The following is a 21,031-nucleotide window of genomic DNA, read 5'->3' on the forward strand; positions in this document are numbered from 1 at the left end:
ATAAAGAACAGGGATTTCTTTGTTTTAATTGAAAACTTTTCATCAAAGAGGTCAAAGGTCACATGTGGGGTACCCCAAGGTTCAATCCTAGGACCCCTCTTATTTTTTTTTATTTTTTCTGCTTTTTTTATTTTTTTTCAAAATATTTTTATTAGAATTTTCTGCTATATAAACATACAAGAAAAGAACATGAAAAAAGAGAAGAAGAAAAAATAATAAAAAATTAACACAATGCCGTCCCTCCCCCCACTCCAAAAATAATAATAATAAAGAAAAACACACAAAACCCCAGGGCTCACTCTCTACACAAAAAGAAAGGAAAGGTTGAGTTTACATGTCATATTGTTCGATAAAATATAGGAAGGGGGACCAAATATCATCGAAGTCTTCAAGTTTTCCTTTTGTTATATAAATCAGTTTTTTCATTGCCAGGTTGTTGCTCAGTAGTTTGATCCATTCATTTATCTTTGGTCTTTCTGGGTTCCTCCATTTCAGAGCAATCAAATGTTTAGCCTGCAAAAGGCAAAAACTCACAAGCTTCTTTCTCTTTATAGGTACTTTAAATCCATCTGTAAAAATATGCAGTAGGCAAAGTTTACTGTCCATTGAAACATCCTGTTCAATCAAACGAGAGGTGAACACAATAACCTCCTTCCAGAAAGTTTGAAGTTCCATACATTGCCACATACAATGAAAAAGAGTACCCTTATCTATATTACATTTAACACACACATCAGGAATATTTGAGTTGAAATGGTGAAGTTTTATAGGAGTGATATATGTCCTAAACAACCACTTGTATTGTAATAGTCTAAACCTTGTGTTAATAGTTTGCGTTTGTGCCAGTAGACAAGAGTTGTTCCATTCATCTTCAGAGATTTCAGTTTGCAGATCTTTTTTCCATGCTTGTAAATATGAGAGACTATTTTCTTTTAAGGCTAAAAGCAAGATATTATAAAATTTGGAGAGTAAACCCCTATTCTGATTGTGGTGAGTGGCTAAATATTCTATGGTAGAGAGTGGAGGTTCAGCAGTGGATTTCAGTGACGCAAAAACAAAGCTTTTAATCTGTAAATACTTTAAAAAATGTTTTTGAGGCAGACTGTACTTATTTGCCAGCTGTTCAAAGGACATCAAAACTCCTTCACTATAAAGGTCCCCTATTTTATTTACGCCTTTATTCAACCATATTCTAAATCCTCTGTCTGCTCTTCCTGGTTTGAATCTATTATTTCCCCAAATAGGGGATAGACATGAGAGCTCGGACACCTCATCCAAAACTGGATGTGAGTGGTGCCAAACTGATATTGTGTTTTTGAGAAAAGGATTTTTGGTGTTTTTTAATAGATGTTTAAGATCTGCTGAGTAAAGATAGGATGTCAAAGATAATGTTAATAAATTGTTCTCTATTTGTACCCAAGAGGGTATGTCACCAGTGGAAAAATAGCAAGTAGCAGCACAAAGCTGTGCTGCATGATAGTACAACTTAATGTTTGGTACTCTAAGCCCACCTCGTTCATAGGGCAGATAAAGAAGAGAGAGTCGCAATCTGGGGCGTTTATTGTTTCATATAAATTTGGTAAAGGCTTTATCTATCGAAGAAAAGAAGGAAGCTGGAATGTGTAAGGGGATGGACTGAAAAAAGTATAAGAACTTCGGGAGAATGGACATTTTAATGATGTTAATACGACCTATCATTGAAATTGGCATCTCATTCCATCTATCTAGGGAATCTAATATTTTCTGAATTAAAGGATCATAGTTTATAGAGACTATTTTCTCTAGATCTGGGTTAATCTTAATTCCTAGGTAGGTAAAGCCCTCATAGGTATAAGCAAATTGTGTTTGTATTGGGGGGTTATTTCTGTTAAGAAGTAATAAGGAGCTTTTCTTTTGGTTAACTTTGTAACCTGAGAATTCACCAAATTCCTTCAGAATTTTATCAACAGCCTGAATAGACTCTTTCAGATTAGCTAAAAACAGAACAATATCATCTGCAAAAAGAGACAACCGGTGCTCCACATCTCCAATTTGAATGCCGGTGATTTCAGGGGATTTACGTATTGCCATGGCAAGCGGCTCAATGGCAAATAAGAAAAGGAGGGGGGACAGAGGGCATCCCTGTCGCGTCGATCTACAGAGGCTAATACATGTTGAAAGTTGACTGTTTGTTGCGACCTTAGCAACTGGCTCAGTATATAGTAATTGAATCCATTTTAAATATTTTTCTCCTAGGCCAAATCTCTTAAGGGTATCAAAGAGATAGCTCCATTCGATCCTGTCAAAAGCTTTCTCAGCATCTAATGATAGAAAGGCGTGGTCCATAGCAAACTGTTTTGCATATAATATATTTAGCAATCGACGGGTATTGTGAAAGGCTTGGCGCCCAATAACAAATCCATTTTGGTCATTCGAGATTAAATTAGGAATATGAGTTTCCATCCTTCAAGCCAAAGCTTTGCATAGAATTTTTGTGTCACAGGACATTAAAGAAATGGGCCTATATGAACCCATTTCTGTTGGGGGTTTACCTGGCTTTAACAAGAGAGAAATAGTTGCCAAACGTAGTGATGGAGGCAGGATGCCTTTTTCATAAGATTCATTGAACGCTTCGAGTAGAGGGGGCAGTAATTTATCTGGAAATTTCTTGTAAAGTTCAATTGGAAGGCCATCGGGGCCAGGTGCCTTACCCGAATTCATGCGGCTTAAGGCCATTTTAAGTTCTTCAACTTAAAATCCAAATTGTTCTTATTCTCTTTTGACAGAGTTGGAAATTGAAGTTGGTCCAGAAACTGTTTCTGTTTATTTGTGTTGTCTAGATATTGGGATGTATATTAGTTTTCATAATATTTTGCAAATGCATCATTTATACTTTTTGGATCTACCAGATTTTCACCATTATTTAATTTGATTGAATTTATAGCCCGATTCGTCTGTAACTTTTTAAGCCTCCAAGCTAAGAGTTTACCTGCCTTCTCACCCTGATCATAATATGATTGTTGTAACCACAGTAGATTAGTTGCTATTTTGTTGGTAGTGAGCTCATTATATTCCGATTTTAGTAAAAGAAGTCTCCTATATTTGTCAGCGTCATTAGAATGATACAGTTGCTCTTGTAATTCTTTGATTTGTTTTTCAATGTTTTTTAATTTATTCAAATGTAGTCTTGATTTATGCCTAGTATAACTCATTATTTCCCCCCTTATATAGGCTTTAAAGGCTTCCCATTTTATTGATGCACTGGTTTGGGTTGTATTAAAATTGAAATACTCAGTTATTTTCTCTTCGAGAAATTCCTCAAATTCTTGGGATCTAAACCATTTAGCTTGAAATCGAAATGGGATTGAAGACCGGCAATAATTTGGTAATTTTATTGACAGAATAACTGGGGCATGATCAGAAAGTAGAATAGCTTCATACCAACATTTTTGAACTGTAGATAATAAACCGGAGGAGACCAGAAAATAATTTATTCGTGAATAAGTTTTGGAGGTGCTTGAAAAGCATGAGTACTCTGTCTTATTTGGATGAAGTTGCCTCCAAACCTACACTATATTAAGATCTTTCATATATTTCTCGACAGTTTTCCTGGCTTGATGGTGGGATATGACAGAACTATTTGAACGGTCTACTGCAGGGTTTAAAACACAATTGAAATCTCCACCAATTATAAATGAACCATTATAAGCTGACATGGTTAAAAACAGATTTTGGTAAAAGGTAGGATCATCCCCGTTGGGGGCATAGAGACATACAAAGTTGACCAATGTAGAGATTATAGTCCCACTAAGAATGATAAATCTCCCTGCCGGGTCAAGGTATTTATTTTTAAGTTCAAATGGAATTGATTTGTGGATCATTATTATTACTCCTCTGGCGTGAGTTGTAAAACTAGAGGAGAATACCTGTCCCGGCCACCTAGATCTAATTTTATTTACATCCTTTTCAATCAAGTGTGTCTCTTGTAAAAAACATATTGTAGTTTTCATCTGTTTGATCCTGCCCATCACTTGTTTAAGTTTGACCATTTTGCTCAGACCTCTAACATTCCAACTAGATATATTGATTACCGGGCAATCAGACATAAATCGTGTACTTGGAGATGTAAACAAATATAATGCATTGGCCTCTTCTTATTCTCACATTCAAGTCATGTAAAGTCAACAAAAAAACTGTACCCATAGTGAGCCCTTGATCCCAAATCACCACACATTTCCCCAAACGAAATGTGGTCTTAATCCCTTCTGAACATTGAACTCGGGTTATATGAAACGTTGCATCCAGTAAGTGGGTAACGTAAAAGTCCACATGCATAACGAAGGTAATATGTGGGTTGGCTGGCCAAACAAAGAACAATTTGACCAAAATATTAATAGTTAAGGCTAGATTTGGTAACAATACAAAGGTATAATAAAGAAACATTAATAGCAGTGTTCATGCTTTCACATACATCAACAAAACGTTTGTCAACTTACAATATTGTCCACTGCAATTTGTTCCTTTTGTATCCACTGTTGAGGGGAAGCGATGGGCACACACTATGTCCTGGAGTTATTCTCTGCCTGTGGGCTTATTCCATCGATGTATTTCTCGGCTTCTTCCACTGACTTGAAGGTCCGTCGCTTGTCATTGTGTGTGATGATCAGATGAGCTGGATACAAAATACCATACCGGACTTTAAGGGCTCGAAGCCGGGCTTTCACTCCATCAAAGCGCCTCTGCAGCTTGCGAGTCTCGGCCGAAAAGTCAGGAAAAAAGGTGACACGGTGATTCTCATAATGCACTTCCTTAATTTTCCTGGCGGCTTTCAGTTATATCCCGGTCTCTATAACTCAGAAACTTCATTATAACAACTCTTGGAGCCGCAGTTTTAGAGCTGAGGGGCCCGATCCTGTGAGCTCTCTCCACGCATCGGGAGGAGGTGAAGTCCTCACCTAGTGTTTCTCGAAGCCATGTCTCCAGAAAGCCACACAGATCTGCTCCCTCGGATTTTTCAGGCAGCCCGACCAGTCTCAGGTTGGAGCGTCTGCTCCTGTCTTCTTGCTCCGCAACTCTATCACCAAGCACCTCCACGGTTCTCTCCAGTGATTTAACTCTTCTTTGAAGGGAAGTAACGTCATCCTCTACTTGCGAAATTCGCACTTCTGTTTCCCCAGTTCTCTCAGTGAGCGATTGCATATCCCCTTTGATATCCTGAATTGCTTTCATCATATCAGCAGATTGTTTGTTCATATCTTCCTTCAGTAGGTTAATTGCTCTGAGAATATCATGGTTGGTCGGAGCTTCTTGAGCCTCTGTCGAGTTAGCCGGTGCTGTCTCGTTAGCATGAGCTACATTAGCCGCATTCTCTCGTGGAGTCGCTTTAGTTGGTTGTTGGACAACTTTGGCATTTTTCGGTGGCATGATCCCCACTAAACGTTTTCCGTTACCATAAACGAGCGAAATTGTGAATATTGATCTTAATTACGGATTCATTTAAGGATTTAACAGCGAGCCATACGCACATGCACCTTTTCACTGGACGCCATAACCGGAAGTCAGGACCCCTCTTATTGAATATTTATATGCTCCCACTAGCTCAGGTTATAACAGGAAATAATATTAGCTACCATAACTATGCAGATGACACACAGCTCTACATTACCATGTCACCAGGTGACTCAGAACCCATCCAATCACTGAACAGATGCTTAGAATAGATAAATGTGTGGATGTGCCAAGACTTTCTCCAGCTGAACAGAAACAAAACTGAAGTTATTATTTTTGGACCTAAAGAGGAACGATCTAGAGTTATAGATCTAGAGTCAATGCACAGCTTCAGTTATTACAACTAAAAACCAGCGATCAGGCCCGAAACCTGGGAGTAGTGATGGACTCTGACCTGAACCTCCAGAGCCACATAAAGACAGTCACAAAGTCGGCCTTCTATCACCTGAAGAACATTTCCAGGATTAAAGGACTAATGTCTCAGCCAGATCTAGAGAAACTCATCCATGCGTTCATCTTCAGTCGCATTGATTATTGCAACAGCGTCTTCACAGGTCTCTCCAACAAATCAATCAAACAGATGCAGCTGATCCAGAATGCTGCTGCTCGCGTTCTCACTAAAACCAGGAAGATAGAGCACATAACACCAGTTTTAAAGTCCCTACACTGGCTCCCTGTAGCTTAAAGAATAGACTTTAAAATACTGTTGTTAGTTTACAAATCACTGAACGGCTTAGCACCAAAATACATTAAAGATCTGCTGTTGTTGTATCAACCTTCCAGACCTCTCAGGTCTTCCGGTTCTGGTCTGCTCTGCATCCCCAGAACCAAACGAGGAGAAGCAGCTTTCAGCATCTATGCACCACAAATGTGGAACAAACTTCCAGAAAACTGTAAAACAGCTGAAACACTGACTTCCTTTAAATCTAGACTACAAACCCACCTGTTTAGGATTGTATTTGAAACGTAATCAATTACAAATTTATTGATGGAACTTTACTTAATGCTGTGTTTTGATTGTTGATTCTATGTTGCATTGTGTTTCTGTGTTTGATATGATGTAAAGCACTTTGAAATGCCTTGCTGCTGAAATGTGCTATACAAATAAAATTTGATTGATTGATTGAAAAAGCAGAGATGTGATCATAAGGCCACCAAAACGGATCCCCTCAACACCTTGGCTGCACCTAGAAATTCTGTCCATGAAAGTAGTGAACAGAATTGATGACAAAGGGCAGTCCAGATCTCACCGGAAACGAGTCCGAGTTACTGCCGGCAAGTTATTGCCGACTCTGACACTGGTTATAAAGGGACTTAACAGCCTGTATCAAAGGGCATAGGGTATCGGTACCCTATGCTCCTGGAGAACACCCCACAGAGCTCCCCGAAGGACACGGTCAAACGCCTTCTCCAAGTCCACAAAACACATGTAGACCGGTTCTTGTTCTTTTAATTCAGCGTAATAGACTTAACATAAGTGTGTTTTTTTGTTAATATTTGCCGTGAACATAGCTAATAAAGGTTGTAAGTTGCTGTGATATATTTTCGCTTTCATTACTATGACGTCACTGTGACTGATCGACTCGACTTTGTCATATTGTGGTCGACTTTAAAAAATATGAAGTCATTTAACCCCTAATTTAAAGTAAGCAGAACCAAATCAATAGTAATGTCTTGCCAATAACATCACAGTTGTCTGGTCAACATCAATACCTTTTTGTGTGTAGCTGGATCCTCGTCCAATAAAGGGGCTTCATTGGCCGGGGTGGCTCCACTGCAGCTTTTCTGGTTGGTTTATCCTGAGTTAAAGGTAGAGAATACAAACCCAGTGGCATTGGAGGGGGCAATGAACCCATTACTGCTGGAAGACTTGGGGGTACGCCAGTTGCTCCTGGTGGTGGAGGAGGAGGCCCATATCCTGGAGGAGGATGTGGAGGGCCTGAACATCCTGGTAAAGGAGGAGGTGGTGGTGGAGGGGGAGGACCTGGAAATCCTGGTAAAGGAGGAGGCGGTGGTGGAGGGGGAGGCCCTGGAAATCCTGGTAAAGGAGGAGGCGGTGGTGGAGGGGGAGGCCCTGGAAATCCTGGTAAAGGAGGAGGCGGTGGTGGAGGGGGAGGCCCTGGAAATCCTGGTAAAGGAGGAGGCGGTGGTGGAGGGCCTGGAAAGCCTGGAGGAGGAGGAGAAGGAGGAGGAGGAGGGCCTGGAAGTCCTGGGAAAGGAGGAGGAGGGGGAAAAGGTGGTGGAGGAGGAGGGTCTGGAAATCCTGGCAAAGGTGGAGGAGGAGGAGGTGGGACCAAATTCAGGCATGAGTGAAGAATTACAGTTTCTCCTTGATGCAGAAGAGGTGAAGTACAAGGCTCTAGTTGACATGAACAATCATGATTGGATGATGGCTGCAGAAAGCCTCCATCCAGCCCTCTACAGAGCCTGTTGAACCTAAAACTATCATCCATTGGCGAGGTCTGCACTGACTTGACCTCCTGGCATCCCAGAGAGGCCCCTGCCTCTGTTTGCAGATGAGCATCACAGAGAGACCTCAATAGGCTCTCATCTCCTCCACATTCTCTGTCGGTGGTGGAGGTGATGGTTGTTATACCCTTCTCCTCGAGAAGAGGGGGCTGACGTTCCAACTCAGCAATCTTAGTCCTGAGATCTTCTATAGTTTGCTCAAGCTGCTGGATAACATCAACGTGTTTCTCCTTTAGTTTTTTTGACGGCAGCACATATTCCCCCTGCAGAAAGGAAAAATCCAAAATCAAATTTAAAAAATGTAAGGTCTTTGTTCACTTGCACTCTCTCTACCAAACAGAACTAGAAGACTAGTTTGGTCACACAGCAAAATTATAGAATGTAGAGAGAAATAGAAGGACAGACCTCTGATCTCTCCTCACTGTCTTGTTGTCTTGTTGTGGGGACAACTTCACAATGATCTAGGCAAAAAATATCACAGTACAGTAATTATACTTTAGTTAAAACATTATGGAAGAGTGACAGAAAGTGGTAATAGTAAAAGGTAACATTAAAGATGTAGGAGGTAACTTTTATTACATTACAGCATAGGCGTAACTTCCTGAAGGACTGGTGTGGACATGTCCCCACCAACTCTGGCCTGAAGGGGAGAGTCCCCACCAATATTTCCTGCACCTTTTTATCTTTATAGGCCTGCATCTATGTAACTCGGCAGCAGCTGCACGTTGTATTCAAAGCATTAACGGCCAGGTAATGCTTTTTAAAATTCCTTTGTAAAACGTAAATGGCAAGTCCGCTCAGTGATCTAGTAGATTGGACATCACGTCACTTACTGTGCGCGCCGTGGCAGTGAGCCACATTTGCTGTTGCTTTACATTGAGTCAGGAATATCGATGGTCGGGGAAATTACTCAATCAACCAAAGAATCTGAGAAGGGGACGCAAAGTTTTGATATTAATTGTCAACACTACAATAGCAAGATAACAAGGTCCAAAGGGATCACATTTCACAGGTCAGTAAAAAGCTTTAATTAAAAATATATATATAAAGAAAGTGGAGAGTAAGTTAGTTATGTTAGCTTGGTTCAATTAACACAAAAATAAGGCAACCCACATACATTTTCTGACAGATAATCAGAAGTGCAGGTGTTTAAGTTAGCTAATCAACCACCGCGAGTGTTCAGGCAATCACTTCCTAATGATCGCAAAATGGAAGTTCAAAAACATAAATCTACAACCGACAAAATGTTCTGTTTGGTGTTTGTACGTACTTTTTGTGTGGGAAATGTTTTTGTGGGGTTTTTTTTAGTGTTAATTCCTGATGCACTTGAACGTAATCTTTGCTCTGCACTCCCAGAGCTGTTGTTTATTGGTTGCCATGGCAACGAGTATGAAGTTGACCTGACAGACTGAGAAAAAAAAATAATACAATCACCCGTTTCTACATTTTTCCCAGGACAAATTGCATCATTTGTTCATAGAACGTAGCAATACTCAGAGAAATCTGTATCGTATAATAAACAATCTGAAACTTCTCTAAAACAGCTAGTTGTTTTTTTATTATTATTTTGTCAGATTAATTTTCATTTCTAGTCTTTTCTTTCTTCTCTTTTGTATGTTTGGAAGTAGCCTGTGCTGACTTTTTTCAAGTTTGAGTATATCTAATACTGATGCCATATTTGTTGTATATGATGTTATTATTTAAAAATAAGTGCAGCTTGGTATGTGAATGAGTTTGTTTTACTGAAAAACGTGAGCAAACTATCTTTGTTTTCTGTATTTACTGTCTAGGTTTGAGCAAAGAAACAAATATAAAGCTGGAACTGTCTCAAAAAAGTTGTTTTCTTTCTATGTAAGTAGTTTCTAGTTAAAAAAAAACTTACGTTTTGGGTGTTGTTTAAGTAATTACAACATACTAATATTAACTTAATACTAATATAAACTTAAAATTACCTAAAATTGCACACGTTAATGTTACTCAATCAGTACAGCTCGCACATACTAAGACTTACATTTTGAAACCTTTAGCTTGTAAGCTTGCATAATTTTTAAGTAAACGCCAATTTTTTTTGTTGTATTTTTGTATTTTGTTTGTGATTCCTTTCCACATGTTCAGAATAAATTAATTGCTTGATGTGGAAAAGAATACTATTTTGATTTCCTCATACTTCATTTGAATGTTGAGCTTACCTGCTCCCATAGATTTATGACCAGTTCTGTTTTCTCCTAGCCTTAATGGAGACCACTGCGTCTTGAGTTGGCCTGCTAGTTTTCCTTCAAGAAGATCCAGTGAGTGTTGTGGCTGGTTGACTGCGGCCCATGTATACAGCTGGTCATGCTGCAGAAACAAAACTATTTTAAACACTTTCTCAAGCAACAGGTGTTTACTATGTAATTCACTATTCTCCTCCAACTTCCTTGCCAAGTTAGTCACAACTTTCCTTTTAGATGTTAGACAAAACTTTAAAGTAATGAGTTAAAAGAAAGTCCAAACTAATTTTTACAATGTTGTCTTTGTAATATGAACCAAACTCTCCTCTTCCCATGAAATTGGAATCATGACATCAGTGACAAAAGAATTGTTCTTTTAAAATTTATTTTTTGAAGTGTTGGTATTTTCTGTGTTTGAAATGGAAACCATGGAAATACCAAGATTTTAAAGATGTTCTTGAATAATTCCATTCTGTCTGTTTATGAGGTCTGTAGTTTTCAGCACAGTTAACTCTGTAAAGTTGGTAATTTATTGTGGATTTGAATCCATGTATTATTTTATTGTAAGTGTGGTATGTTGGTGCAGGTTCACCTGTATGATGAGTGGTGGGTGGCACCAACAAAGCCAGGTGGGCATCGGACGTGCCCACACACTTCTATTGAGTCGTGAAGATGGCGTATGGTGAGCATTCATAGTTTCCAGGTTAGTTTTGTGGTCTCCCATTTGTTTGGCTTCTAGACCAGTTTTTTTAGTGACCATGCCTCCATTGGGTTCAGGGACATGGTTAGGTTGTGTGGTTTTTCTCCTGCTCGTTGGAAGTGCGTGTGGTCGGACACGCCGTGGGTTTGGGGTTCATACTGGGGTGAGTGATTTCATTGTCCAGCTCGTTGTGGGCTCTGTGCAATGGCGTACAATAAATTTTACTTTAGATCCTGGGCTGTTGCGGAACTTGGCTGCAAATTGTTCGTGGCTCTCCCCCTCCTCCTCGCTGGTGTGCGCACGGGGAGCACAGCCACATCAAAGTCGTTGTTTGGTCCCTGTCCTTTTGTTTCATGCCTTTTTCAGCTGGGATGTCATTTACCCTATTAATAATTTTATTGTTGGGCTCAACCTGCTCATGGTGAGTCCCTTTTGTAATTCTACTGCATGTTCATTTGGGGTTTGTAGATGTTTTCCCCTTTTTGTATGTATGTTTGTCGTTTGCTTGCAGGTTTTGTTTTGCTGTTTTGTTTGTTTGTTTGCATGTTGTTTTGCTGTTTGGTTTGGAGGGCTTTTCTTTTATTTGTGTAAATGTTCTTTTTTTTAATTGGGTTGTAGTATACAACTTGGTGTTGAAGAGCTAATGTGTAGTATACATGTGTGAACTTTGTAAGTCGCCTTTTATGCATGCATTCTATTGTTGTAGGCCTACTTTAAACTTTGGAGAAAATAAACCATTTCTAAAATATAATAATCCACCTCTCCTTGTTGTCCTGACCTGGCATAGCCTTTTTGTAAATATTGTGAAGCTGAATAGTCCTGGAACAAAAACCCCAGGTGGTGTTGATATATATATATATATATATATATATATATATACACATATATGTGGTGCACCTAGAAATGCCACCACAGTATTTTGGGGGGTTTTTTTTATTAATTTTGAAATAGTTTCAGGTAAAATTTATTTTATTTTCTAAAAAAAATAAATAAATTAACAAATTATATTTTGTTCACAGTTAAGCATTACATTTATAATGCTTTCCTGAGGTGGGGACGGGAGTGGTAGTAGCGAAGCGGAACCTTTGTTTGGGGGGCATTGCTTCCAGGTTGGGTTTGGGATGGACTTCCGGTCTGCCCCAAAAGCAATCTGGTTGCTAAAGGCAGCGCTACGTTCCATTGATGACTCCTGTCAATTTGTTCTCCAGGTCAGTATACAGTGGATAAAACCCGCCAAGGCAACTTTGTAGGATGTTTACATATTGATTGACGTGATGTATAATTGAGTCACGGTTCCAATGCACCGTTTTGTCAGTTTTGTCGGACAGGGGTAGCGTCGGTAATGTGCCGGCTCGCTCTGAGGACCGTTATATTTCAACGTCTTTATGTTTGAGAAATTATATAACTGAAACTGAAGAGACTGTACTGTTATGTTACAGAAAACAACAAAATGACTGAAGTATCATATTCAATCTTGTTAGTTTTGTAAAATTAAAAATGCCCATAATAATATCATACTGTTTGAGAAGAAGCCAAAATACGACTAAAATTAGATTGAGCAGTTGAATGAGAGGGAGTGAATAAAGGGATGAGATAGTAGTGAACATTAGACTAGGATGCGAATTGAATACAATGTTATATACTTTTGTATTCTATTAACTCATATCAAAATATTATGTAAAAAATTTACAAAAAAATAAAAATTCACAATGTAATATACAGCAAATCATTAGTTAACAAATTTAAGCACATGTTGTCCACCTGAGTGGACACTTGGATAAATCCTAGAAAAAAGAAAATTACCAAGTTTTTTTCCCACCTTTTTCTTTAATGCCCTAAGATAATCAAAAACTATTTTGAAAATCCAGACTTACAGGATCATAATTTATGCATGAAAGGGTTATGTGATCAACAAGTGAATAAAAACTATTAGATCAGTCACTTGGCCATTTTGAGTATTTGGATATGCCTTTTGGCCTCATGAGTGCATCAGCTGTGTTCCAATCTCTAGTCAACGATGTCCTTAGGGACTAGCTTAATCAGTTTATCTTTGTTTATCTCAACGACATTCTCATTTTTTCCAAGGTCCGTAGAGAAGCACAAAAACATGTCTGCCTGGTCCTTCAGCTTCTCTTGGAGAATAGACTGTCAAAGCAAAGAAATGTGAGTTCCATGCCTCATCATTCACATTTCTTGGATATGTTTGGGGAGCGGGCAGGTGAAGACAGAGCCAGCAAAGGTTCAAGTTCTTGGACTGGCCTACTCCCACATCTCGCAAGCAACTTCAATGTTTTCTGGGGTTTGCAAACTTCTACCGTCGTTTCATTAAAAACTATAGACAAACTGTTCTACCAGTCTCACATCCACCAAAACCAGTTTCAGTTGGTCACCCGAAGTTTCATAAAACTAATTTGCCATTGCATCCATCCTCACTTAACCAGATCCATCTAGACTCGTTTTCATTTTGGGCCACATTAACATCACGAATGTCCTAACTCAAATCATAATTAACAGTTTTCACATTCATCAATTCCTCCAGGATTTCTTTTTTGTTGTTGTTGTAATTTTTTTGCAATAAATTGCTCATTTAAAAATATTTGTAAGAAATTTTGCAATATTTGCACTTATGTATTATGGTAAATGTGACTTTTCATTAGTCGCAAATTGTCGATCACAGACTAGAACTTGACATCAATTAAAGCATAAATGTAGAAGTAAAATATACTGCCACTTGCAGGTGGAGTTGGTATCACTTCAAACACATGTTTTTGACAATTTTTCTGGAAAACTTTCAGTAAATTCACAATTATGCATTCACACAAAAAATTACACAATTTGTTGATTTGTGTGAATTTCTGCGATTGTAGTAAAACTGGAAGAATTGACTAATGTAATTTGGCCATAACAAATAAAAGCCATTTTGATTTAATTAAAAAACATAATGTTTAAGCACTCAACTGTTATCCTGTACGTTTTATTTATGCATAAGTCTAGAATCTAGAGGGCCACATAAAAAGCTGCGAGGGGCTGCATTTGGCCCCCGGGCCTTGTGTTTGACACATGTGATCTAGACAGTTTATTCCTGTCTCATTGAGGGGTTGGAGCGGTCCTGTCACAGATTTCACCAACTGATGACAAACTACACTCCTGTGCAATCTCCTCCTGCCGTCTCTCATCAGCTGAGAAAAACTGATGTAGGCAATAAAGAACTCCTTGCCATAAAGATGGCCTTTGATGAATGGCGTCACTAGCTGGAGGGGGCTGAACATCCCATCGGTTGGACAGATCACAAAAACCTAGCCTATCTTCAACAGACCAAAAGGTTGAGTCCCAGACAGTCTCACTGGTCACTTTTTCACTCCAGATTCAACTTTACAATTTGTTACAGGCCTGGGTCCAAAAACACCAAACCAGATGCACTTTCAAGACAGTTTTCCTCGATAAAGACACACTTGCGCCACCATCATTCCACCATTGTGTCATCAGAGCCCTTTCTTGGGAAATTAGAGACCAGGTATTCACAGCTCAACAGACCAAACCCAGTCCTGATAACATACCACCCGATAGTCTCTATCTCCCTTCTTCCATCAGAGCTCGTCTTATTCATTGGACCTATACTGCCAAATTTTCGTGTCATTCTGGCATAAACCAAACAATCTCTTTGACATCTTTATACAAAGATGGCCACCAAAAGTTTTGTATGATCAAAGACTATGTGGTCGCCTGTCCCATTTGTGCCTGCAATATAACAACAATTTTGTCTCTGGTGCCTTTCGACAGCTCTTTGATCTTAGCCATGTTAGTAGTTGGAGTCTTACTGATTGAGTGGGGTGAACAGGAATCTTTATGTAGCTAATGACCTCAAACAGGTGCTTCTAATTTAGAATAAGTGAAGTGGAGGTGTACTGTTTAGAGGCAGACTAACATGTCTTTGAGAGCCAGAATTTTTGCTGATTGACAAGTGTTCAAATACTTACTTGCAGCAGTAACACAAAAATAAAAAATTATACATTGTGATAACCGGATTTTTTTAAATTTATTTATTTTTTTAGATTATGTCTCTCACAGTGGACATGTACAGTACCTTATGACATGACGAAAATTTCAGACCCCTTTATGATTTCTAAATGGGAGAACTGGCAATGTCGCTGGGTGTTCAGATACTTATTTTTCTCACTTAGAAGATGTCAAATAAAGACGAATGTGCTCCAAACCCTACACTTTGAAGCTTGACTTAACCTCATGAACATGTTTTAAGATTGAGCAATTTGGCCAAAATGACAAGAAGTATATTTTAGAAGTCAAGGTGACTCTTGCAAAGCTAAAAAGATTATACCAAATGTTAAGCATGAAAGAGTTGGCATCTTGCTATGGGGCTGTGGGTGGTGATGGTGTATTCAAGGAATTGAATGGGACAATGAAGTATGTGAACTACCTTTAATATTTTCAACTCCAGCTCAATTCTAATACACTTGACACAGGGGGAGTGATGGACAGTGAGACTCGCCAGGTTCTTGCCACTCTAGGTGAACCCAACACATGAGACTGAAGCAATGGTGAAGGCAGCAACGACAAAAGTTGAACAATTTGTAACTTTTTATATTGCGTCGCTATGGCATATGCATGTCTACAAGTTTGAAATTTCACCTGAACAACTTTCACTGATCGCTTAGCTGGAGGACAGGAATCGATTGTCACCTCATCACACAAGTTTCCTTGGAGAGGGGGTGACATCGCCTCCAGTGTATTGAGTCCATAAAGCTATATGGTTGAAGCTTGGAAGCAACTGGGGGATGCAACAAAAGAATGACATCACGCACCTATAACAACTTGCAGGTCAAGAAAATTTGGCCAAGTCACCAAATTACCCTTAGTGGTTATTCCTAACTTTCTGGATGCAAGTTATCATACAACATAAAAATGTTGCATGACAAATCCTCCTTGAAGAGAACATGGCTTTAATAAAGAACCCTAACCCTAACCCTCTCCTTGGGCTGCCACTTTATCGTGGTGGAGGGGTTTGAGTGCCGCAATGATCCTAGGAGCTATGCTGTCTGGGGCTTCATGCCCCTGGTAGGGTCACCCAAGGCAGACAGGTCCTAGGTGAGGGACCAGACAAAGCGCAGCCCGAAGACCCCAATGATGAATAAAAACATTGGACTTGGCGTTCCCTCGCCTGGACGCGGGTCACCGGGGCCCCACTCTGGAGCCAGGCCTGGAGGGGGGGCACGATGGCGAGTGCCTGGTGGCCGGGCTTTTACCCATGGAGCCCGGCCGGGCTCAGCCCAAAGAGGAAACATGGGTCCCCCCTCCCATGGGCCCACCACCCGTGAGAGGGGCCAAAGGGGTCGGGTGCAGTGTGGGATGGGTGGCGGCAGAGGGAGGGGACCCTGGCGGTCCGATCCTCGGTTGCAGAAGCTGGCTCTTGGGACGTGGAATGTCACCTCTCTGGTGGGGAAGGAGCCGGAGCTAGTGTGTGAGGTTGAGAGGTTCCGGCTAGAAATAGTCGGTCTCACCTCGACGCATGGCTCTGGTTCTGGAACCAGCCTCCTTGAGAGGGGCTGGACATACTTCCACTCTGGAGTTGCCCAAGGTGAGAGGCGTCGGGCAGGACTGGGCATACTTGTTGCTCCCCATCTTGGTGCCTGTACGTTGGGGTTTACTCCGGTGAACGAGAGGGTAGCCTCCCTCCGCCTACGGGTGGGGGGACGGGTCCTGACTGTAGTTTGTGCTTACGGGCTGAACGACAGTTCAGATTACCCACCCTTTTGGAGTCCTTAGAGGGGGTACTGGAGAGTGCTCCTCCTGGGGACTCCCTTGTTCTGCTGGGGGACTTCAACGCTCACGTGGGCAATAACAGCGAGACCTGGAGGGGCGTGGTTGGGAGGAACGGCCCCCCCGATCTGAACTCGAACGGTGTTCTGTTGTTGGACTTCTGTGCTCGTCATGGATTGTCCATAACGAACACCATGTTCAGGCATAAGGGTGTCCATATGTGCACTTGGCACCAGGACACCCTAGGCCGCAGTTCGATGATCGACTTTGTCATTGTTTCATCGGATCTGCGGCCGTATGTCTTGGACACTCGGGTGAAGAGAGGTGCGGAGCTGTCCACTGACCACTACCTGGTGGTGAGTTGGCTCCGGTGGTGGGGGAGGAAGCCGGTCAGGCCTGGCAGGCCCAAACGTGTTGTGAGGGTCTGCTGGGAACGTCTGGCGGAATCCCCTGTGAGACGGAGCTTTAACTCCCATCTCCGGCAAAACTTCGAACACGTCCCGGGGGAGGTGGGGGACATGGAGTCTGAGTGGACCGTGTTCCGTGCCTCCATTGTCGAGGCGGTCAATTGGAGCTGTGGCCGCAAGGTTGTCGGTGCCTGTCGCGGCGGCAACCCTCGAGCCCGTTGGTGGACACCTTCGGTGAGGGTTGCCATCAGGCTGAAGAAAGAGTCCTACCGGGCCTTTTTGGCCTGTGGGACTCCGGAAGCAGCTGATGGGTACCGGCAGGCGAAGTGGCATGCGGCTTGGGTGGTTGCTGAGGCCAAAAACTCGGGCGTGGGAGGAGTTTGGAGAGGCCATAGAGAAAGACTTCCGTACGGCTTCGAGGCGATTCTGGTCCGCCATCCGGCGTCTCGGGGGGGGAAGCAGTACGGCACCAACACTGTTTATAGTGGGGATGGTGTGCTGCTGACCTCTACTCGGGACGTTGTGGGCCGGTGGGCAGAGTACTTCGAAGACCTCCTCAATCCCACCAACATGCCTTCCATTGAAGAAGCTGAGCCTGGGGACTCTGGGTTGGGCTCTCCAATCTCTGGGGACGAGGTTGCCAAGGTGGTTGAGAAGCTCCTCGGTGGCAAGGTTCCGGGGGTGGATGAGATCCGCCCAGAGTTCCTTAAGGCTCTGGATGTTGTAGGGTTGTGTTGGCTGACGCGACTCTGCAATATTGCATGGACATCGGGGGCAGTTCCCCTGGATTGGCAGACCGGGGTGGTGGTCCTCCTGTTCAAAAAGGGGGACCGGAGGGTGTGCTCTAATTATAGAGGGGTCACACTCTTAAGCCTCCCTGGCAAGGTCTATTCAGGGGTCCTGGAGAGGAGGGTCCGTCGGATAGTCAAACCTCGGATTCAGGAAGAGCAGTGTGGTTTTCGTCCTGGTCGTGGAACACTGGACCAGCTCTACACCCTCGGCAGGGTCCTGGAGGGTGCATGGGAGTTTGCCCAACCAGTCTACATGTGTTTTGTGGACTTGGAGAAGGCGTTCGACCGTGTCCCTCGGGGAGCCCTGTGGGAGGTTCTCCGGGAGTATGGGGTACCGGGCCCTTTGATATGGGCTGTCAGGTCCCTGTATGACCCGTGTCAGAGCCTGGTCCGCATTGCCGGCAGTAAGTCGGGCTCGTTTCCGGTGAGAGTTGGACTCCACCAGGTCTGCCCCTTGTCACCGATTCTGTTCATCACTTTCATGGACAGAATTTCTAGGCGCAGCCAAGGTGTTGAGGGGATCCGATTTGGTGGCCTTAGGATCTCATCTCTGCTTTTTGCAGACGATGTGGTCCTACTGGCCTCATCAGGTCATGATCTGCAGCTCTCGCTGGAGCGGTTCGCAGCCGAGTGTGAAGCGGCCGGGATGGGGATCAGTGCCTCCAAATCAGAGGCCATGGTCTTGAGCCGGAAAAGGGTAGAGTGCCTTCTCCGGGTCAAGGGGGGTGTCCTGCCCCAGGTGGAGGAGTTCAAGTATCTCGGGATCTTGTTCACGAATGGGGGAAGAAGGGAGCGGGAGATCGACAGCCGGATTGGCGCAGCGTCTGCCGTTAAGCGGGCACTGTACCGGTCCGTTGTGGTGAAGAGAGAGCTGAGCCATAAAGCGAAGCTCTCAATTTACCGGTCGATCTACGTTCCCACCCTCATCTATGGTCATGAGCTTTGGGTCATGACCGAAAGAACAAGATCGCAGATACAAGCGGCCGAAATGGGTTTTCTCCGTAGGGTGGCTGGGCTCTCCCTTAGAGATAGGGTGAGAAGCTCAGTCATCCGGAAGGGACTCAGAGTAGAGCCGCTGCTCCTTCACATCGAGAGGAGCCAGTTGAGGTGGCTCGGGCATCTGATCAGGATGCCTCCTGGACGCCTCCCTGGTGAGGTGTTCCGGGCACGTCCCATCGGGAGGAGGCCCCGGGGAAGACGCAGGACACGCTGGAGGGACTATGTCTCTCGGCTGGCCTGGGAACGCCTCGGGATTCCCCCGGAAGAGCTAGAAGAAGTGGCTGGGGAGAGGGAAGTCTGGGCCTCCCTTCTGAAGCTGCTACCCCCGCGACCCGACCTCGGATAAGCAGAAGAAGATGGATGGATGGATGGATGGATGGATGGTTATTCCTAACTTTCTGGATGCAAGTTATCATACAACATAAAAATGTTGCATGACAAATCCTCCTTGAAGAGAACATGGCTTTAATACAGAATTAATTTTTAAAGAATGTTTATCTGACATTCATGCACATCATGAGTGAATGTGTCTCCTGACAATAGTATTTAAATGCCGAATGGGATTGGCACTGTTGCTGAAAAAGTGATGATAAATTACACGTGACCCTCAGAGAATTTTGAAACATGTCAAAAAGATGTGTAAAAATAATAGTACGTACGTCAAACTTGGCTGATGCAGTGGATGAAATTTGAGCCGTGCTGCCGCCTAACTGTTCTCTGAAGCAGTCAGTGAAAGGAAGCAGAAGACCCATGGCCAAAATCTTGGAGCAGAGCCTCTCAGCCTCCTCTGGCTCCTTCTGCTGCTGCTGCAAAAACAGCTTCTCAAGAAGGGTGCGACCTGCATAGCCGTAGAATAAACGGGGCAAAAAAAAAAAAAAAAAAACACTTTATGAATATTTAAAGCCATTACATTCTGTAAATCACCTTAAATTTCTTTTGTTCTAGGTTCAGTTCTAAGCAAAGATGGTCTGTGGCCCTTAGCATGATTTGCTTCGAAAGCCCTCCTCAAGTTATCTCAACTGACCACCAAAAACCAAAACAAAGGCTAAAAGATTTCAAAAAGCCGTGACTCAGTGAAAATAAATGCAAATACTAATAGTTATTTACATGAGTCAACAAAGCCATTTCTAAAGCTTTGACACCAGCTGTAAGAGCAATTACCGAGATGAACAAGCATGAACAATGCTTGAAGTAATTACTAAGTTATGCAAGCTGAATGGAGTTAGTCAATATGATAGTTATTGCCCACATGCACCTTTCCAAAACCACATCCACCATGTGAAGGACTCCCAAAAGAATCAAGACCAACATCTAAAGTATTGCAAACATCCTTTGTCTAACTAAAGTCAATGATTTTTGATTCTACAAGAAGAAAGACACTGTACAAAAATGGCATCTATGGGAGGAGAGTTCAAAAGCAAAACCAGAACAATGGTCAAAATCACATCAACATATTCACTTCAGAATGATCCAGTGTTCAAAAACCCTAAAATGTGGCCTTTTTGACCACATTTTAGTTCTATAAAGAAAATTCGGCCAGAATTAACTCTAGAGAAAGTCATACATGCATTTATCTTTAGTCACATTAATTACTGCAACAGTGTCGTCACAGGTCTGCCTAAAAAATTAGTCTTCCAGCTGCAGCTGATCCAGAACGCTGCTGCTGGCGTTCTGACTAAAACCAGGGAGATAGAGCACATCACCTAGTTCTAAAATCCTCTCACTGGCTCCCTGGAGCTCAGAGAATAGACTTTTAAATGCTTCTATTACTGAACGGTTTAGCATTATAGTACATTAAAGATCTGCTTTTGTATCAACCTTCCAGACCTCTCAGGTCTTCTGGTTCTGGCTGCTCTGCATCCCCAGAACCAGAACCAAGCATGGAGAAGTAGCATTCAGCTTCTACACGCCACAAACCTGGAACAAACTTCCAGAAAACTGCCAAATGCCGGAACACTGAGTTCCTTTAAACCTAGACTAAAAATCCACCTGTTTAAAGTTGCTTTTCAACCATAATAAATGGAATATTTGCAAACATTTTTGATATACAATGATGATTTTAACTATAACATTTGGCAAAATGCAATGTCTGTTACTGGTTTCAGAACTGTTGACTGTATGACAATTCTATGAGGTTTTGTTATTTTTCGAGGGACGATGGTGGTAGGAATTCGCTCTGCAATTGGCTGGTTG

The 21,031-nt window shown here is 42.2% G+C and overlaps 1 protein-coding gene across 1 annotated transcript in view; it reads right to left on the minus strand.

The window, feature by feature from the left end:
• The window catches only part of LOC116726979 (formin-2-like), an 86,873-nt gene that overhangs the window by 59,586 nt on the left and 6,256 nt on the right, over positions 1–21,031 (minus strand). The window contains exons 3-6 of the mRNA XM_032573967.1: positions 19,498–19,676; positions 10,146–10,293; positions 8,362–8,417; positions 7,201–8,219 (exon numbers count right to left, since the gene is read on the minus strand). Coding sequence (XP_032429858.1) covers positions 7,201–8,219; positions 8,362–8,417; positions 10,146–10,293; positions 19,498–19,676 — 1,402 coding nt within the window. The remainder of the gene's footprint in view (positions 1–7,200; positions 8,220–8,361; positions 8,418–10,145; positions 10,294–19,497; positions 19,677–21,031) is intronic.

The sequence above is a fragment of the Xiphophorus hellerii genome, chromosome 10 (genome assembly GCF_003331165.1).
Source record: "Xiphophorus hellerii strain 12219 chromosome 10, Xiphophorus_hellerii-4.1, whole genome shotgun sequence".
Lineage (NCBI taxonomy): Eukaryota > Metazoa > Chordata > Actinopteri > Cyprinodontiformes > Poeciliidae > Xiphophorus > Xiphophorus hellerii.